Source organism: Delphinus delphis, chromosome 12 (assembly GCF_949987515.2).
Source record: "Delphinus delphis chromosome 12, mDelDel1.2, whole genome shotgun sequence".
In the NCBI taxonomy this organism is placed as follows: domain Eukaryota; kingdom Metazoa; phylum Chordata; class Mammalia; order Artiodactyla; family Delphinidae; genus Delphinus; species Delphinus delphis.
Window position 1 is genome coordinate 7,241,520 of NC_082694.2, and position 21,629 is coordinate 7,263,148.

Below are 21,629 nucleotides of genomic sequence, written 5' to 3' on the forward strand. Positions count from 1 at the left end.
TCTCTGGCACTTCTTATCCCGAGGTGGTTTAAAAACATTAATTAAGGATTTAATTAGTTGTTTCGATTTTAAGTCATAGAAAAAAATAGATCTAATTACAACTGGCCTCCCTAGCCTCTCAGAAGGATTAACCACTCATTGCAGCACAGCCCCATCTTATCAGATCTCTGACTGCTTCCAGACTTTTCCTTTCCCCGCCACCCAACAGGCATGCGTGTGCACACGTGCGTGTGCGTGCACACACACACACACACACTCACAACCAACAAAAGTGATGAATGCTTGCTATTGACACACTTCCCAGCCCAGCCCCCCAGAGTTACTCAAAAGTGATCTGAGCACAATCTAGTGAATCATTACAGTGCGGCCTCACTGTTTTGTTTGAGGTGTATTATTCATAACAATATTTTACAACATTTATATCTTGTGTCATTATAAAACCCAATATACTATCAAAGATAAGTAATTTTGTGGTTATTTGCCATGTAAAAGGATCCAGTATGTGTTTGCATCCCATTAATACAAATAATGAAAAACTATCTGTTTTAATCTGTAACAAACTGATTTATCGTGCAGGGACTGCAAGACACTAGAGAGATATTTAATTGTTACCTCTGCCCTCCTCAAACACATATGAGGACACAATCCCCAGAATAAGTAGTTTACTTTGCATCAGATGTAAAGGAGACTCTGGGAGCCATAATTAGATTATTTCGAGGCAGACAGAGAGCCGTTATTCCCGACTGATCTAGTATGTTCTGGAATGGAGAAAACGTTCACCAAACTATACTTTTTAGTGATTTACATGTTCTGTGTAGAGTGAATACATAGCTTTTATAGTATCCAAAAGAAGAAGCGACCTTGGCTTTCCCAAAACTAAAGAACTCGCCTTCCCCACGCGGGAACAGGGGCGAGGCGTCTGTCTCCAGCTCTGAGTGGGCGTCTTCCCCACAGCAGGCGTCCAACATGTGTTTATTGAACGATGCTCTCACGAGATGACCTTCCAGCTCACGGCTTAAAGCCTAGTTCGGGAAGAGACCTTCTGATCCTGGCGAGCAACCAATAAGCAGACCTTAAGATCCCAAGGTGGCTTCCCTTCCACAGCCCAGCCTGGTACTGCCGGTGGCTGGCGCGCAGTGGGAAGGTGGCCCACGGACACGGTTCTGGTTCCAGAGGCTCAGGCTGACTCACTGCCCCCTGATGCATTAACACCGGTCAGAAGGACGCCTGGGCAAGACGGGATGTGAACCAGCGGCAAAGCACTCCGTGGAAGACAGTCAAGCGCCCGTCGTGGGCCTCGTGCTTGGGGAGATGCAGGATGTTAAAAGGGTCTACGGGGTTACGGATTCCCTTCTTTACTCCCAGATCGTTCATCACTGAAGCCTCTGATTGCAGAGATCCCGAAAGAACTTTGCGTGGGCTGGCATTCTTGGGCCCAAACCAAGAGATCCCAGAGGTTCTCTGGAGGATAAGAAGGATGAGGTGTGTCTCACTTGGCATCCGGGGCTGGCTTCCAAGTCTGCCTGATGACAGAGGTGCGCTCCCACATCAGTCATGACGAGGAGATAAGGATACCATGGGGGCAGGGAGACCCCAGGGGGTATGAGGACGGGCTTCCAAAGGGATAGGAAAGATGGAGGGAGAGGCAGGGATGGTGACAGGGAAGGTCAGCCAACAGCACAAACTGGGAATAAATGGAGAAAGAGGTAACTTTTTCTCCTCAGCATCGGTTCAGCCATCAGGCCCACACAATGGAGTATTCTGATCAGAGATGGCCTGCTGATAAATTAGTCGCAACAGCTGTAGGAAAACACACTAACAGTCCACAAGGAGAGAGACAAATAGCTTTCTCTGCCCTTCTTGGAACAAACGAAAAACAAATCCGGTAGGTGTCTGGGAAGACGTGAAACAGTTGATGAGGAGGTTTGTAAAGGAAGAATGAAGTCCCTGAATTTCATTTGCGATAAATGTCCAAAATGTTCGGCATGGAGTGTTAGAATGTGGAGGGAAAAGTAATTTTCTGCACCTTCATGAGAAATCATCTCTAATTACGCACTCTTTCCAGACTCTCTTTCTCTCTCTTCACAGTATCCTTCCCCCGGTGTGTTGTGAAAAGCCAGCCGGGTGACTGGGCTCTTAGGAGAGTGGCAGCAAGATAATCCCATGCAGTTTTTAGCCTGGGCCACCACCCATCTTGCTGGGGTAATACACGCTTCTTCTTTTCTTTCTGCCAGTTCTGTTTGGCATTCGGAAAAAACAATGTCGGAGAAAGGCTGAGAGCCACACGAGGGAGCTGGGGGTTTGCAATGTGCTGGACTGAAGAAAAAAAAAAAATCACCCTAATGGGAAAATACATGTCTTACTTGAATTTCTTCTTTGCCCTGGCATTCATCAATTAAAATGAGTATTCGTCGGGGCCAGGAGCTTGTGAGGGGATAAGATCTCCCCCAGACGGTTGGTCCACAGGGCCTGGCTACTGGATCCTCAGGAGACTGAACTTCCTACAGGCCCTCGTCCCCTCCTCCAAGTGGATATCTTGTGCACATTTTTATCACAATTATCGGACAACCCGGACAAAAGTTCCCTGCTCCCGGGCTGAAACAAGCAGGAAGATGGGGTTGATAAAGGTCTGACCGTTCCTCACCCCTCCATTTTAATAGATGCTCATGCAGAACGATGCCCTTGGGTAACAGTTTGTTCTTGACTGTGATCGTGATTCCTCTGCAATCTAATCCGGCAGCAATGACCGTTGCTGGAGAAGGACGCCGCGCATCCCCGTCTGGGTGGCAGGGACACTCTGCTTCTTACTCTCGGGGGCCTGGGACAGACAGATCAGACTTCCTTCCATGAAGCTGTCCTTCTGGGCGAAACTCACGTCCCCACTCCCAGTGAGGCCTGGTGGGCGTGCGGTTGGTTCCCTTCACTGAGACGTCTCAATTAGTTCAGCTCAGGAAAAAAAAACCAAAAACGCCAAAGCCGTAAAGTGAGGCAACCTACGGCAATCCCACAGGACATCAAGGTTGAAAGCTGGAAAGCGTCCGCTTCTGCCAGCATTTCAAATCTGGTTGCGTGGTTAGAGGTGAGTAGGTAAAGTGAGGGCAGGGAAACTTTTATCCTCTGGTGTGTGGTTTCTGGAAAGCCCAGAGCAGCATGTTTGCCGAGGGTGACCTACTTGGAAGCACACCAGCCACTTTTGAAATACTGCTTTCTGGATTTCAGTCAGATGCGCGCTTAAATCCAAGTCTTGGGGCGGAGGTCGGCTCACAGAGAGGACAGCCTGCTTCCAGACACCAAGTTCTTTGAGGAACGGAGACCTGCTTCTTAGGACCCCTTCAAGCTGCCCCTTCTTAGGACTGTTCATTATGCCTGTGAACATCATCTGGACGGTTCCTTCCCGATCAGACTGTAGGGCTGGGGCTACCTGACTTGGGTTGGGGGTGTATTTATTCGAAAGCTCAAAAAAAAAATCTGTTAGCAGACAAACATAGCCCCAAATAAAGTAATTTTGTTTCAACTCTATTCTGGAAACAGTGGGCGGAGCAGAGGTGGCCCAGGGGCTGCTCTGACCAGTGGTCCACCCCGGGGCTCCAGGCCACATGGCTGGGGTCAGAGCGGGCTTTTTTATGGGGACAGGATGAGACATGTGATTCCATATCCCAGCTTAGATTCCTACAGGAAGCTTCTCACAGAGCAGGACAGAAACTGTCCCGCAGTGAAACAATTCGAAGAAAACTACTTTCTCATCCCATTTCCTGACACGTACGTCTTCACACTGATAAAAAATCTAGCTTAAAGATGGGAAGTCCTGTCTGCCCTCCCGTCCCCTAGAACATCTGTGGCAAATGATGGAAGCCTAAGGAGTGACCAAGACGTAAGGATACAGATGTAGGGAAATTCCATTTTGCTCAAGTATTTAGGCAATGGTTGGTGCGTTTGTCCCAGTGCCCAGGAGTGTGTGTGGGGGGGAGATAAGGTGGCACAACGGATGGGTGAATCTGGAAACATCCAATTAGAGAGTTTAAGCCCGTCAACAAGGGCAAAGGCGCTTTGTCCTCCCCCGCCCCGGCCTCCCAGGGTCATAGGGCCAGACGGATCTGCGCAGGCGAAGCCGATGGCATCTTCGTCTACGTGGTGTGAGCGCCTCCTCTCTGGCTCCGTCCCACCCTCTCTTCCCTGCCCTGCAGCCTACACACTTAACTTGGGGCCTTTCAGCTTAAGGCCCAAGGGTTCCCGTGGATGTAAGTTTGGGGTAGCAGCCAGCACTTATCAGCCTGGGTTCCCATCTATCTATCAGATGGGTCGCTGAGATGAGCTCTAGGCCGGGAGAGGGTGTCAACGACAGTTCTGGGGGGGCTCCCGAGTGAGGGGCCTGGGAAAGACATCAGGAAGGGGGCCACTGGCCTCCCAGCACCCTGAGACCCCAGGTGGGAGGGGGTCAGTGGGGAGTGAATGGAGGCCAGGGGTCAACTTCTCTGACCACTCAGCACTGCTCCAGAGGCCTGCCAGTGCAGACAGTTCACAGGGCAACAGAAAGTAACACACTCCAGTTTACCCAGTGTGTACGAAAGTGGATTTCATCTTCGCTTTGGATTTAGGGACAAGGAAGTGGTGGGAGCCCTCCAGGAAGCTGCTGCCCCTTCGCTGGAGTGTGCTCTGGGCTCAGCTAAGGCATGCTCCATCCTCAGCTCCCAGGGAAGGGCGTTATTTCCCCACAAGTCAGAAGTCTTTGGCCTGAACCCTGGATCTGCCCCCTTCCACCTGTGCATCCAGGGCTGAGGACTGAGCCTCAGTGTAGGTCAACCTGAGTCCATTGGGCACTTATTTATATGCCAGGCACAGACCGTGTGGGCCCAGGAAGGGGTGCAATGAGTCCACAGGTGAGTAAAGCTCCCCATCCTTTCCAATCCATTATCTCCTCTTGACAGGCATCAAACAAGAAGACATCAGACAACACTCCTCAAACTCATCAGCCCTACAGAAATGATAGGACTTTTCATGGTAATGGACCAAAGTAGGGTTTTCTGCATAGTTCTTTGAAGTATGAGCAGGTATTTTATGAAAATAAAACTGATTTGCAAGGCAGAAATAGAGACACAGATGTAGAGAACAAACGTATGGACACCAAGGGGGGAAAGCGGGGGTGGGTGGTGGTGGGATGAACTGGGAGATTGGGACTGACATGTATACACTAATATGTATAAAACGGATAACTAATAAGAACCTGCTGTATAAAAAATAGTCTTAAAAAAAAGAAAATAAAACTGATGTTCACGGTCATACTTTCTATCCTTTACCTACTGCTCCTTACCCTGTGCCTGCCTGGGACCTTGGGGAATCTGCACGGGGTGGCTCGTGTAATAATCATGTTTCTGGATCTGATGCTTTGACATTTGGGGCCGTGCTGACCCTAGAGGGACCGCTCCTCTCAGGGTCAGACAACTCCTAGAGATAGTAAACAACTCACTTCCAGTGTACGTTTCAGAGGCAAAACCAACCCATCCAGAGCTCACACCCCGCACCCTCCCCTCTATCAGGCTCTCACACTCTGAGCCACTACCCACCTGTCCTAATCCCCGCCCCCACTCCCCACCCAGGGCCAGACAACCAGCGGCAGCCCTTACACCCGACAGCCTGCTGTCATTATTCAAACCAGCCAAACCTAAGCCTGCTTACTCTGCCTCGCCTGCTCTTTTCTGCAGAAACCATAATAGAGGCCTCTGCCCACGTTTCCTGAGCTCCCTCTGCTTTTGGCCTATCCTGGTGCCCCCGTGTGTGGCCCTGCATGGCGTGCTGTGACCGTTTCTAGGGATCTGTAAGCATAAACCTCTTCCTTCATCACAGTCCTTTCCATGTCTGTGTGTCTTACCATATTTGATTTAAAACAAATCTAGGGTACTCTTAAAACAGCCTGGTACATGGGCGCAGGACACGTGATGTGCACAGGTACAGACATCATGGACCAACAGAATGCCAGGCGCCGGGGAGAGGCCTGGGTCTGCATCTAAATGTGTAATAGCCACCTCGATCTGTGGGAAGCAGCAAAGCCTGAGGTTAAGAGTATGAGTTCAGGGCTAGAACGGCTCTGAATCTGGGTCTCTCACATCCCACCTGTGCACTTGAGACTTAACCCTTTTATGAATCAGTTTCCTCCTCTGTTAAGATGGAATGAGGTCTTATATGTGGAACCTAGAAAAATGGTACAGATGAACCGGTTTGCAGGGCAGAAATGGAGATACAGATGTAGAGAACAAATGTATGGACACCAAGGTCGGGAAAGCAGAGGGGCTGGGGGGCGTGGGATGAACTGGGAGATTAGGATTGAGATGTATACACTAATATGTATAAAATGGATAACTAGTAAGAACCTGCTGTATAAAAAAATAAATAAAATTCAGAAATTCAAAAAAATGGAATGATGCCATATATCTGGAGAAAACTATAATTTGAAAAGATACATGCACCCCAATGTTCATAGCAGCACTATTTACAATAGCCAGGACATGGAAGCAACGTCAATGTCCACTGACAGATGACTAGGTAACAAAGATGTGGTATATTTACACAATGGAATATTACTCAGCCATAAAAAAGAATGAAATAATGCCATTTGCAGCAACATGGATGGACCTAGAGATCTCATACTGAGTGAAGTAAGTCAAACAGAGAAAGACAAATATCATATGATATCACTTATATGTGGAATCTAAAAAAAAAAGATACAAATGAACTTATTTACAAAACAGAAACAGACTCACAGACATAGCAAACAAACTTATGGTTACCAAAGGAGAAAGGGGGGTGGGGGAGGGATAAATTAGGAGATCAGGATTAATAGATATACACTACTGTATGTAAAACAGATAACCAACCAGGACCTACTGTACAGCACAGAGAACTATACTCAATATTTTGTAATAACCTATAAGAGAAAAGAATCTGAAAAATATATATATTCATATATATACACATATATACATAAAACTGAATCACTATGCTGTACACCTGAAACTAACACAACATTGTAAATCAACTATACTTCCATTAAAGAAAAAGAAAAAAAGATGGGATGACGCCATTAGGACCATCTCATGAGATTGCTGCCAGGATTCAACGAGACAACCAGTGTCAGGACTGAGCCCAGGGCCTGGCACTGAGGAAACACTCCTAAAAGGTGAGCTGTTTTTATGATCCCATCATTCCACGTTTATTGAGAGATAAACCTACAGAATCAAATCTGAATGATTTCTTATGTTAAACCTTACTTTAGCGGCCAAAAATGGTTGCATGTTGGTGACTTCATAGGGTTCCATCTTAGAAACTCATCTGACTGACACTTTTGGCTGTTTTAATCCAAGTGAGAATTATAGTTCAGTTTGTCCACAGTTACATTTGGAGACTCTTGTCTCAAGAAAGCTCCCCTAACTTTGGTTTGTTCAGCAGGCTCTGCAAAGACACTCTGGTTTTAAACTCTTGGTTTTAAAACTTCCACTTTCAATGCCGTGTGTTTATAGCAGTAACAGTTCCCCCCACCAAAAAAAAAAAAATCACACATAACTTCCACACATTCTTTCAGGCAAACAAACACTGTCTCAACTTGAAGAGAAAATAAAGCCTTGCTGGTTTAAAAAAAAAAAAAGTCTCAGGTATTCACAATGAAGCCTGCCTATTTCCTTGAAATCCTCTAAAACGTGATAAAAGACAAGACAGGAAGCTTCAAAGCGACGTCCAGTAGCATCGTAATGAGAGTCGTGGAAATGTACATTCCAAGGATAACGCTGCTCACCAGCCAATCACAACCCGGTACCCCTCATTAAGTGCGTGTGCTGTTGTCACGGAGACACGTGGGAGCAGCATCCCATAATTCCCACAGTCTCGGCACTCTGGGGACCCTTCCTTGCAGGCGACCAACTGGGATAGGCTGCTACCCCAGCAGCTGGCATTATGGCCACGGTACACATTTTAAGCAAATTCCAAACCACTGCTTATATTAATTCAAGGATAGAGGTGCCTGGCACCATGAGCAAGAGGAGTGTCATTAAAATTCCTATGGAATGCCATGTAGTGTTACAGTGGGGCAGTGTTTCTCAAAGTCCACGACCCTTTGCATCAGAACCCCTAGGTTGTTTTCCAACTGCTCAGTCCCAGCCGCGCCCTCAGGTGTGCTGAACTAGAATCTTCCAGGGACATCTGAGAATCTGCACGGTAACAGGCTGCCTCACCCAGGGAACCACAGCACCGGACTGGAACCACGTGGAGTTTTCCACGAGGTACCCCTTAGGTCAGTTTCTTTACTGAGTCGTGTGGTTCATCACACACGTGTCTCATGAGGTTCAGGAAAGCCTCTCAGGTGAGTCGGATTAGACACGGGCAGGTCTCGGCTTCATCCCGCTTTGCCCAGATTTAGGGGCCCCCTTGGGAAGGCTGACCTGCCACCACTCCCAACCACTCGGGCACCCCGAGCCCTAGGCGGGGAGCTTCCGCAAAGGGCCCCGAGTTGGCCAGGGAGCCCATCATCCAGGCGTCAGCCCTGAACACGGGGCCTGGAGGATCGAGCTGTTCAGCAAATAGTTGGAGCCCCTTAAGCAAAGCATGTACATGCACGCAAATAACATACAACAGGGACCGTCATTAGGACTCAGTGCCGTTACTTCGGCTGCTTCTAGTGGAAACTCTAGGACTCATCCGATGGGGGTAACAGACTGGACCGTGGGTCCAGAGTTAAACAACAGCAAGCGAAGCGCCGCGAGTCAGCTGCCAGCAGCCACTCCCTCGTGTCACCCACCGGCGCACCCCCTCCTTCCCGTGGCTCACCTTTCTGTATTTGTTTCCCTTTGCCATTTTTTCTCCTCCCCTCTTCTCTCTTTCTACCATTCCCTGTCAACACTTCCTTCTATTCCCCCTGCCCCATCTTTGCTATTTTATGAAATGTTAGAGCTTTCAAAGTTAGGTGTTTTGGGTTGGGTTTTGAGGACTGGCCACTCTGTGCCGGGCTCCCCAGTGGGGCTGCGTGTTGGGACTTGTGTTTCTGAATCTCTGGCATCAGGCCTGCATCCCCATTTTGCCTGGGTCAAAAGTAAAACGGATGGGCTTCCCTGGTGGCTCAGAGGCCGCAGGCCAATGCAGGGGACATGGGTTCGTGCCCCGGTCCGGGAAGATCCCACATGCCGCAGAGCGGCTGGGCCCGTGTGCCATGGCCGTTGAGCCTGTGCTCCGCAACGGGAGAGCCCACAACGGCGAGAGGCCCGCGTACCGCAAAAAAAAAAAAAAAAAAAAAAAAAAGTAAAACGGAGTGTTTAAGTCTGCTTGAGAGTTGCAGTCTGGTCTTGGACAATTAGTTATCTGGGTAATTACAGAAAGCAAGATTTTACTGCCTGGTTTATGCTGCCTGATAATTCATCTAATGGAGATGGCTGGCTCCTCATAAAAGGACCATGTCCTGTGCATTAGGGCCAGACTTAGCAGAAGGTCCATGGACTAGACCTATGAAAACAGGCTCCCAGCAGTTCCGTAAAAAGGAGGATAAAAATGCAGAAGCCAGGGCTTCCCTGGTGGCGCAGTGGTTGAGAGTCCGCCTGCCGGTGCAGGGGACACGGGTTCATGCCCTGGTCCAGGAGGGTCCCACATGCCGCGGAGCGGCTGGGCCTGTGAGCCATGGCCGCTGAGCCTGCGCGTCCAGAGCCTGTGCTCTGCAACGGGAGAGCCCACAACGGTGAGAGGCCCGCGTACCGCAAAAAAAAAAAAAAAAAATGCAGACGCCAAGGTTAGGGATCTTCATGTCACAATGAAACCCTGTTTGGCTGTGTGTAGGCTGAGCCCGTTCTTTATTAACCGTAAGTTGTTTCTCACAGCATAGAACTATTCCATTAGCCTGAAAATAAATGAATAAGGTGCCTCTCACTGGGACTTCATGTGCTGGCATAAACAGGTGGGGATGCATGTTCTTCCCGAATGGGAGGTACCGTTTAGGAGCACAGAAAACACATCTTGGGAACACAGAAATCCAAATGCAAATATGGAAAGCACATATGCGCCCCTCCCTCCCGCCCCTACGTGCACGTTTGCATGAGAAAAGCCACTGCCCCAATCATACGACAATGAACGCTTACCGTTGTTGTAAGAGCGAAAATTTCCTACAAATTTTATGTATTCATAAGTTGGAAATTCCTTTGGGTTCAAGCTGCCTCTGAGAAGATGGCAATAAAATTCTAAGTCGTTGTCAGCTGGGCCATTAAAGGAAAAAAGGAGAAACGGAATGAGAGCTCTACAGTGATTCTAGACTAAACAAGCCGCATCTTGTGAAACTCACAGGGTTTGGTCAACACATGGCCGGGCTATTTCTCTCATTATGACTGACTTTCAGACATGATTTTATAACCTCTGCAACACACGTTTTTCCCCTCTGTAGTTTATAGATGTTTTGCATTCTATACTCGGACCCGATTAGTCTTAATTTGCTCACAGATGTCTGTGGTTGGTTCTGTCCGCCTTAATTAGTTCTGGTTGTTTTCATACTGTATATTAAAATAAAGCTGCTCAGAGCTGCTCTCCTTAATTTAATCTTTCCACTTTGCTTTGAAGGAAAATCAGATGTACAATGGGACACATTATTCACGGAAAACGGAGTAAGGCTTGAATAAGTACAAGGCACCTTTGCTACTGCCGTCAAAATACATGTTTCATTAGGTGACCGGACCAGCTTTCTATCCAGGTTGCCAATTTTGACCAAAACTTTAAAATTCCATAAAACCTGCAAATGTATATAAATAACCAGATGACAGCCTCAGAAGAGAATTTGGAGTTTTGACCTAATTATTCAGTTTTTAGTTGGTTACTTAGTATCATAAAGACAAATCTAGCCTCACAGCGTCCTCCAAAGTAAGAAGATTATTCACTTATTTTTGTACCGTTTATTACTAAAAGGCTCTCATGTGGGGGGAAAAAGGGATCTCTTGTATTACATGCAAAACAAGCTATTATTCTTAAGCTCTGTGCTTTAAAATTTTCCGCATAAAAGTTCAACGTCTTCCATATTCCAAACTCCGGTTTTAGCTTTGAACTTAAAATATACCTCTACGGATCTTGGAAATGTTCTGAGTCACAAGGAAAATTATTTTTAAAATTAGTCCTCCCTTCTTAATTCATTCTAACCTCCTTTCAGAAGTGACATCCTCGTCTTTCTATCTCGTAAAACCAGTGAAGTTCAACTTACATTTTAAGTGTTCTGGGGAGGGGGAGTCCGTCACAAGCATATGGGAAGAAAGCATTTTGTAGACTTCTGAGTGTTCTTGTTCTGGAAGGAAACGTAACAAATTCTGATCCGTGACATCCGACTGGAAAAGAAAAGAAAGAACCAAGGCACACATTCCACAAAGACGAAAAATAAAAAGCAAAGGCTGCAACTTCGTGACAATTCAGAACTGGTTTCTGAACTGAGAAGTTCCAGACCTGACTTTCTGTGAAGACTCTGGACTTTTGAATTGTCATCTAAAAGGGTTCACCTGTTCAAATGCAAACGTGCTCTTGCCCGTGGGCCTGAGAAGGAACTAAGACTCAAGCCAGACAAACACGCATCGAAGCCCCGTGTGCTGACAACACCCCCGTGTTCCGGCTGGGGCGGCGGGGCTGGCGGGGAGGCCCAGCTCGAGGCCAACCACGCACATGGAGGCCCCTGAAGAGCCCACGGGTTCCTTTTCCGACCTCTAGGCCAGCAAACGGCTGTTTACTTCTAAAGGTCTGTAATCAAAGGAATTGCACTTTTTTTCTGAGGACCTGGGCACCCGTGGACAAAATAAATACAATGGAGTCCAGACTCAGTGTTATCCAACAGAGCGGTCTGTGATGATGGAAATGGTCTGTAACCCACACGGGCCGTCAGGGAAGCCACCAGCCACGTGGCTTCCGAGCACCTGAAACAGGGCTCGTGTGACTGGATTTTGTTTTTGCCGCACCGCACAGCTTGTAGGATTGTTAGTTCCCCCATCAGGGATTGAACCTGGGCCCCGACAGTGGAAGCACCGAGTCCTAACCACTGGACGGCCAGGGAAGTCCCTGAAGACAGAATTTTTAATTGTATTTAACTTTAATTATTTTAATTGAAATTTAAGTCACCACATGTGGCCGGTGGCCCCCATACTGGACGGTGCAGGTTGGGGATCACGGTGGGGAGAGAGGAGACAGCCGCTTCTCTATCCCTCAGTAAACTCACCCCCTCCGACAGCTTCAAACACCGTCTGTGCACACCCTTTCATGTGCACGCCAAGGCAACTCGCTCTTGGGTGTCCTGGCTTCACATCCCATCTGCCTCCCAGATGTACTTGGGGACCCCAGATCCACATACACCCCCAATGTCCTCATTATCTCCTCCCCCCGCTGTGTTCTCTGTCCCCATGTGTGGTGTTGTCAAGCGGTCACCTGCCCATACCCGACACCCAGCTGGCATCCTTGACCTCTCCCTGTCGTCCTCACATCCAAACAGGGTCTCAGTGCTGTGAGATTTTCCTTCCTCGAACTCCCTCAGATCCATTCACTCCTTTTCCTCTGGCCTCTACCCTAGTCCAGGCCATCATGTCCTCTGGGCAGTGAACTGGCCAAACTGGCCTTCCCACATCACCTTCCGTCTCTGTCCAATTTGCTATCTGCCAGCAGTCTCGTATCAGACCAAGTCACCACCTTGCCAACGAACACAACATTGTAAATGAACTCTACTCCAATATAAAATAAATATTTTAAAAAAACAAACTTCCGTGGGCTTCCAGCTGCTCCTGGGATGAAGCCTTAGCTCCCCAGTTCACTAGTCGGGCTCAGCAGAGCACAGCCTCCGCTCCCAGCCCGTCTCCAGCCCTCCAAACTGCCTTTCCTCCGGGCTGCTGGCTCTCCTCTTCCTCTGGGCCGCCCCTCAGGCTGCACCCTCAGGCTGGAGCATCCTGCACCCTCTGCTTGTGCTCAGGAACTCCCGCGCTGCCTTCAAGTCCTGGCCTTGAAGTCCCTTCCTCTGAGAAAGCAGCCCTGACAGCCCCTCACCCAGAACAGGACCACTGCCCCTGCTCCTCTGGCCGCTGCGCCCGTGTCATCTGTACCCACTGGGGAAGGGCACATCTGTGACCACGTAGTAAGCCCTGGGAGGGCCGGCGAGGCAGGTGAGAGCCAGCTCTGCCCTCCAAGCTGCACTCTGCTTGACGGGAAGATGACGAGGCTGTGAGGGTGACACGAGCTGCTTTGAGTCAGCGGCCGATACAAGGGCACAACGGCAGATGCCAGGCGTGATAGGGGTTCATTAACCATGTAGGAAACAACTCCAGGCTTTCTTGTTCTTTCCCATGATAACGTGTGTCCCCTGCCTGCCTCTCCCCTGTACCCCTGACATCAGATGGTGCTTGGCCTTCAAGAAAAACATGTTGATGAACTGAAAGAACAACATGGCAAGTGCTGTGATGGAAGCAAAAACCAGGCGCCTGGAGAACTCTGAGCATGGGGTGCAGAACCCAAAATGACGGGGTAGGGGAGCCTCCCGGGGACGGTTCCCATGGGGAGGGATCCTTGCGGCGGGGGTGGTGGTGTCTGGGGACAAGGTGGTGTCCGCCAGGCAGCCCGGCTGCTCCAGGCAGGGGCACAGCCCACACAGAAGTGGGGATGGGGGTGAGGGTGGGAGCCCTGACAGCACAGTGGGTGGGGGAGGAGTGGGGAAGGGCAGTAGGGCTCGGGGCTAGCAGCCCACAGAGGAGTCAAGGCTGAGCTTGTGTGCCAGGGGACCCGCTGGGGCACGTGGAGGAGGAAGGGGGGCAGGACTGTGCTTGTATTTCGGACCCTCTAGTGGCCTGGGGAGGAAGGGGGCACAGGAGCCAGGCTAGAGGTGGTCGAAGTCTGAACAGGTCCGGGGAAGGGGAGACACAGAGGAAGGGGCCGCGTCCAGAAGACTCAGCCAACACCACCATCCGACTGACACCGACTCAGGGCGCCGTGTGCCAGCCGCGGCTCCCGGCACCGGAGGGAAGCACGGCAAAGGGGGCAGGTCCCTCCCCTCCTGCGGCCACGGTTCCAGGACTGTAAGCATGTGCTCGGTGGCTGGGGAAGGGCAGGCAGGAGCGGAAGGAGGGGCTCTGGGGGTCCCCAGGCTCCCTGCTTGGAGGCCCCTGTTTGGATCTCTGTGGACAAATACTCCGCAATCCCCCCCCCCACTAGCTGTGCTACCATTTTCTCATTCTGGCTTTTTCTCCAAGTTCCTTCTGATGTTCTTGACTTTATTTTAAGCCCAATCCCTTTAGTTTTTTAGAACATGACTAATGCTCACACATGACAGTACTCTCTCTTCTTAAAGACATTTCAGATACTTGAAAATGCTAACTCCGTCACCACATGGTCTTTTCTCGGAGGGCCAGTCAGAAGCCCACTTCCCTGATGGAGGGGGTGGCAGAGCGCAGGGTGGGGGGCCGCCTGGCCTCGCTGCTCCTGTGGGACACGGTTGGCAGGTCACAGGGCATCTCAGGTGACAAGTTCTGCACAGAATAAAGACGAACACTGGAGGGAGGCGGGGGTCATGAAGATTATGAATTGACACACGAGGAGGGCTGAGAACACCCTTGGCAAAGAACAAGCTCTTGCTATGCCTTTGCTATTATACTCCCATTAGGCCATTTCCCTGTGCTGGAAACCAACACGAACAATGAAATTTTGAGAATTTAAAGCCTAGCGCTTACAGGAGAGTAAATTATATCTGCAACTGAACTGTCCCTGGAATGCGCTGAGCTCTGTTTATTAAAATCATGGCAATTACAGAGACAAGGGAGGGAAGGCACCGTCCTCACAGCTGAATCACTGTATCAGGAACATCACTGACCTGCTGGAGGCGGGAGGTTCTCCATCCAAACTTGTTGCTATGCCCTTGGCTACTTTGTCAAGAACCTGGCCCTTTTCTGAGTTTTGCACTAGACGCCTGCTCTAAACCCCCAACACCACTTCTCCTGCCTTTTCTCCGGAGGCCCTGGGACAGCCTGGGGAGGATGTGAACAGACAGGAAGCCTATTCCTCTCTCTGTCTTTTGAACCCACAGCACCGGTGCAGTCGCACCAGCAAAGTTAAATGAGCCTGCACAGCAGTCCGCAGACTGGCCGGCTGAGCTGGAAGCGGGCCGTGTGGACGTCCAGTTCAGGATGTCCCCGAGGGGCCCCGGCAATTCTGACTGGAGATCTGTGTCGGCCACGATTAGAAGGGGGATCGGTGAGAAGCCTCATGTTGAGAAGAGGCAGGACTGGGCTCAGCTAGCAGAGAGGGCCCTGGGCTCCCGAACGACCGGGGCATGGGAGGCATACGTCATCTGCTTTGATTCAGTTTAGATTCAGAATCAAACTGACGGCCAAAGAGGGATGCTTTCCGAAGACAGTATAACGATAGCTTCGACCCGGGAGGAGTGAAGAATGAATTCAGGTAGAAGAAGGACCAACTCTAAAGACTCTCTCTGCTCATCAAAAGACCCTGAAGACAGGGAAAGGCAAACCACAGAGCGAGATCAGATATTTGCGGCACACAGACCTGTAGGCTTCCTGCCCGGAAGGAACGGTCAGCGTGATATGCTGCCTCGTCATTTGGCAAAATCGAGGGCCTTGACTGGACCAACCAGAGTTCTCCTCCCCACTGTAACGGCAAGCTCCTTCTTGCCACTGACAAGGTCCCCTGGCTAACAAGCCTCCTTACTGCTGGGGGTGCAGAGGACCAGACGCAGTTACTGTTCATCCTGCAAGTGGGTTTCAGCGCCCTGCCAGCCAATCACATCCTCTGTGGGAACCAGGGGGCACCCCACCCTCTTGCTACTACAACACCACCCCTGCTTGTTCACCCTGTTCCCAAGTGCAGCCCCCGTGCGTCCCTGCATGGCATGCGGTACGCTCCTCCCTGGGGCCGTAAGTACACGTGCTTAACACACCGTCAGTTAATACACCGTCTCACCTGTCCAGTATTGGCTGTTGTGTGTTTGGCCATCCCTGTCACCCTAGGGCAGAGTGACGAGGACGCGATTAAAACCATGCCCGACAGAGGACTAGCGTGGAAAGAACGCTTACAGATCATGACACAAAAGACGCAGACAATCCAGTAGGAAAATGGCAAAATACCTGAAAGAGCATTTCACAGAAAAAGGAAATCCAAACGGCCGACAAACTATGTAAAGACACTCAGCCACACCATCAGCTGGGAGAAAAGCAAATCGAGACTCCGTGAGATGCCTTCGCACAAAAACTGACAGTTCTGACAACACCAAGTTCTGGTGAAATGGACGAGCTGGAACTCCCCACCCCGCTGCTGGATGGTGGAGTGGTACCATCACCATGGAAACAACGCGGTATCACCTAGTAAGCGCGACGGGTTCCTACCCCACAACCCAGCGATCTTACACACAGTCAGCTCTCTGGAGGATGCTTGCAGATGTGCATCAGGAAATACGTACAGACATCCACAGACACACCCTCTCAGAGTTCCACACTGGCCTGGGGGCAGGGATCGTAGCATGTGTCTACAGCAATGAGGACAAACCCACGACAGCGACTCTGGACAGTGTGAGACCACGAATCCCTTAGCAAAGCTGAGCGGAAGGAGAGTGCACCAGAGTACACGTCCTACAACTCTGTTTACATAAAGCTAAGCCAAAGGTCGTACTAAATTACAGGGATTAATGATGAACTAAAAGTTGGCAGAACTGCAGAGAGAAGCAAGGACACGATGATGGGGAAATGGTCATCTCTATGCGGAAGGGGGCGGTGTGATGGGAAAGGAGCAGACAGGAGCTTCTGCGGGCCTGGTCATGCTCTGTTTCATACCCTCGGTGACAGCTACATGTATGCTTGCGCTCACCTTATCGTTAGTTTTAAAATGGAAGCTACGTTTTATACACGGCTCTGCAGGTATGATACAGAAAGATCAAAAGGCACATAAAAATCAAACCAATCTAACTGGCAACCTGGACCCTTTGAACCTGTGATCAACCCTGAGCTGCAGCCACCCCTCCCTACTGGGGCCCCTCCTACACAGAGCATCCACCCAGGTCCGCCCTGACGTGAAGCCTCCGACAAGCTGACCTGGACCAGGTGGGTTCTCCCAGCAGGTGAGGACAGGTGGGTGACGGAGGGCAGAGGGATGCTTCCTGGAAGGCCCTGCGCAGCCAGGGACTTGCTGCTGCATTTCACCGTGTCATAAGCCAGGCGCTCTGTCTTCCTCCTCTGTGACCTCTTCTCCCTGCTGTGACCCCTGCCCCAGGAACCTGGCCCACTGTCCCCTTTGACCTTGTACTTCCAGCCAGAGCTTCTACTTGGAGAAACAGCATTACACAGAGGTATTTTTTTGGTGAGTAGATTTCTCCAACTTTATAGTCACTCTGTGCCTTAGATTTTTTTTGCGGGGGTGGGGGGAAGTTGTGTTATCCACGCCTGTATTTCTCACTCTGAGGCCCTGCCCACTTGTGCCAAGCTGTTTGCAACTGCTCTCCATGCAGGAGCCCCACTTGCAAACCCAGTCCCTCATTCAGTGAGCATTCGGGCACGTGGGTATCGGCTCGGGGCTGGGGACAGGGCTTGTGCCTGACGAGCGAAGTGTGATCCAGCTCCTTAGGCCAACATGGCGTTCATTAACAGATCGGAAAAGCAATCCGGGAAGTTAAATGTTCTAAAAAATCAACGTCCAAACAGGAAACACAGACCGTGCCCGCTGTGGGTGTCAACTGGCTCTGCCTCGGCCGTGCTCTTTCCCAATTACGTCCAAGGCGTGTGACGCCCGCCCCTTGGATCTCTGCCATCAGCACGCTCACCTGCCGGGCAGGTCTCTGCCTTGACCGCCTATGTTAATTCTGGATGCCAAAATGTACTGGCGTCACCACCACGGGTAAGTTGTGACTTTCCCTTAACATCATTTTCTGCTTTGAGCTATTTTCTTCTAGCTTTTCTCTGTCAAACTGGAAAAGCAAGCTCTAGGATCTTTCATCAGGACACTGCTGTACAAAAATCTATCGTGTGAATTTTGGAGTGTCTGAGTTTCTAGTGGCAGGAAGGATACACAGAGAGAGATACTGAGACTTTTGACAGACTTAGAAGAAGAAAGGAATTCTTGCTGCTCTTCCCCCCCGCCCCCCCCCAATCGCCAATGGTCCCCCAAACCCTGGCCACACGGGGCGCGGTGGGACCCAACGTCTGGCATGCCAGCCTGTGATGCCAACAGGGGGCGTCCTTGCTACTGTGAGGCCCTTGGCCTCCAGCGGGCTGTCTCTGCTGGCCATGCCTCGACTGACGGTTGCCTCTTCCACGAGACAGGACATTGCCTTCCGGGTCCTCACCCCACCTCTGCTCAACACCCACCCCACCAGAGAGCAGCTTCACTGTCATATGCAGATGCCTGAGTGGTGGGTAAGCACCAAGTTCTGGGGTCAAAGTGTCCCAGTTCAAATCCCAGCCGCACCACGTGCTGCCTGTGGGACCTCAGCTGCTCTGTGCCTCGGTCCACTCATCTGTGAACAGGAGTAAGTACCTATTTCACAGAGTCATCATAAGGACCAATAAGTATAAGGAGAATGGACCTTCTAAGTGCTTTCACCATATTAATGCATAGAAGGGACTCTTAATAGTGCCTGGTACATAGTAAATGCTCAATAAATATTGGCTACCTTTTTATTAGTCTTTAATGGCTTAACAGATGAAATCTCTCAACAAAATTGCAAACCCTTAAGGTTTAAAGAATCTCATATGGATTTGCAATTGAAGCGACTGACAAGGGATTAATCTCCAAAATATACAAACAGCTCATGCAGCTCAATATCAAAAAAACAAACAACCCAATCAAAAAATGGGCGGAAGATCTAAACAGACAGTTCTCCAAAGAAGACATAGAGATGGCCAAGAGACACATGAAAAGATACTTAACATCACTAATTATTAGAGAAATGCAAATCAAAACTACAATGAGGTATCACCTCACACCAGTCAGAATGGCCATCATCAAAAAGTCTACAAATAATTAATGCTGGAGAGGGTGTGGAGAAAGAGGAACCCTCCTACACTGTTGGTGGGAATTTAAATTGATACAGCCACTATGGAAAAGGGTATGGAGGCACCTTTAAAAATCTAAAAATAGAGCTACCACATGACCCAGCAATCCCACTCTTGGGTATACATCTGGAAAAATCTATAATTTGAAAAGATACATGCATCCCTAAGTTCATTGCCCCACTATCTACAATAGCCAACACCTGGAAACAATTTAAATGTCCATCAACAGAGGAATGGTTAAAGAAGATGTGGTATATATGCAATGCAACGCTACTCAGTCATAAAAAAGAATGAAATAATGCCATTTGCAGTGACATGGATGGACCCAGAGACTGTCATACTGACTGAAGTCTGACAGAGAAGACAAATATCATATGATATCACTTACATGTGGAGTCTAAAAAAATGGTACAAATGAACTTATCTACAAAACAGAAATAGAGTCACTGATGTAGAAGACAAACTTATGGTTACCAAGGGGGAAAGGGTGGGAGAGGGATAAATTGGGAGACTGGGATTGACATATACACACTACTATATATAAAACAGATAACTAATAAGAACCCGCTGTATAGCACAGGGAACTCTACCCAATACTCCCCGATGATCTGCATGGGGATAGAATCTAAAAGAGTGGATATATGTATACATATAACTGATTCACTTTGCTGTATACCTGCAACTAACACAACATTGTAAATAACTATACTCCAATAGAAATTTATAAAAAAAAAAAAAAGAACCTCATATGGGCCATTTGAATCACTGCATTGTCTGTGGACACGTCCTGGGCTTGTACTGAGAAATAAGCAAGTTTGAGTTGAAGTGAACTAAACTGAAAGCAGAATTCCTAAATGGCAACCCAAGTCCTCAGCGTCAGAAAAGCACTAGGTAGAGTGGTGGCGCGTCTGGGCTCTGCGCTCAGTGGGCCTGGCCTCAGCCCTGCTCTGCTCCTTGCTGGCTGGGACACCTTGGTCTCATCCTCTGTCAAGTGGAGGTGACAGGGCAGCTGTGTGATGGGCACCAGGGAGGTTTCTTGTCCACCCACTAGCAGGGATACAGCGAATCGTAAGTAAAAAGGGAAGAAGATGACGGTTTGGGTAAAAGCTACAAGTAAGCAGGAGTTAGATGTGGAGATCGTCCATCCTGGCCTCACCCCCGCTGGGGAGCGTGAGGGCTGACTCGGTGTGTGTCTGGGTCCACAGACAGGCACTTAATAAGCATTCAGATGGGTCGGGCATTGACAAATGAGAGTTGGGGTCAATTTCTTACTCTGGAAGGGCCATTTCTCTGGCCCTTCCAGAGTAAGAAAATAATTCATAAAGGTGATTCTAAGTTGCTCCAGAAATTCGAATCAGAGTCCCCAACTTACTAAGTTTGCTCTGCCACGTATGGCAACTGGGTCATCAGGTAATTCCAAGAGGAGAAATCAGAACACTGCAAATCCTGTTTCCCCAAACAGCTCTGGCCACACTCCCAGGCCATTCCGGGGTTGACACTTGTTTGCTTTTCATCAGCGCCTCACACTGCCCGATCCCGTCCACTCAGTACAAAACCCAACCCCCTCCAGAGGAGCGCCCCACCTCCTCAGATCAGCCCAGAGAAGCTGTGATCTGATGGGGTCTCATCACTACTCCAGCATGAGACGAAAATCAAGATGAAACTGCTTTCCCGACTCCTTAGGGCTGAGCAAGAACCAGCCTCTTCTGACAGCTCTCAGAGGAGAGAACCCCCAGCCTCGTGCACCCTGGAAATGGGCTGAACCACAAAGGGCAGATGGATTCAGAGTAATGCAAAGGTATCTGCCTTGCAACGTAAAAAATGCTTTTCTGGGCTACAACACACAGTGACCCACAAAGGAAAAACATGGACGGGGGTTTTGATCTACACACAGCATCGTCTGCAGCAGCAACGGGAGTGGGGAGTGGCTTCTGAGGAAAAGAATGATCCAGGACGATGTGGAATCCTGGGCCATCAGGGAAGCTGGGGTCGTCACCGCCGGCGGAGCGGGGGGTGAGCTGCCCACACAGCGAGGCCACAGCGCTCCCGGGCAGGTGCAGCTCGGGAGAGGCCACCACGGTCCTCCAGCACCACCCGGACAGCGATTCCCTACGAGCAGGCCCCCAGGGCAGCTACCACCCTCCTCATGTGTCCTGGCCACGCATCCACCCACGTGTGGGAGTCAGGGGCGGGGGCTCAGCAGTTTGGCGGGGCTTTTTGGGAGGAGAGAGAAGAGAGGACGTTTTAGCCCAATCAGTCCCACAGGTGGGTACAAGCTTCCTTCCAGATCGGTCTCTGTGGGAATAAACGATGGTGTGGTGGGAAATGGAAGGCTGACCAGATGCCTCCGAGGGGCCCTCCAAGGTGGACCCTCCACCAGCCGGGTGCTGTTCTGTGAGTCAGAGCATCCTGACGGGGGGACCAGGGAGCCCGTGAGGCTCAGGCTGAGAGGAGAGAGTGTGATGGAAGATGGGAGGGGGGAGGGGGAGGGAGGGACGGAGGGGGAGGGAGGGAGGGAGGGGGAGGGAGGGGAGGGAGGGAGGGGAGGGAGAGGGAGGGGGAGGAGGGGAGGTAGGGAGGGGGACGGAGGGAGGGAGGGGGGAGGGAGGG

The 21,629-nt window shown here is 50.0% G+C and overlaps 1 protein-coding gene across 2 annotated transcripts in view; it reads right to left on the minus strand.

Moving 5' to 3' along the window:
- The window catches only part of NPAS2 (neuronal PAS domain protein 2), a 181,588-nt gene that overhangs the window by 35,211 nt on the left and 124,748 nt on the right, over positions 1-21,629 (minus strand). For both annotated transcript variants that reach the window (XM_060027269.1, XM_060027268.1), the window contains exons 6-7: positions 11,210-11,330; positions 10,107-10,220 (exon numbers count right to left, since the gene is read on the minus strand). In XM_060027269.1, the coding sequence (XP_059883252.1) occupies positions 10,107-10,220; positions 11,210-11,330 (235 nt within the window). The remainder of the gene's footprint in view (positions 1-10,106; positions 10,221-11,209; positions 11,331-21,629) is intronic.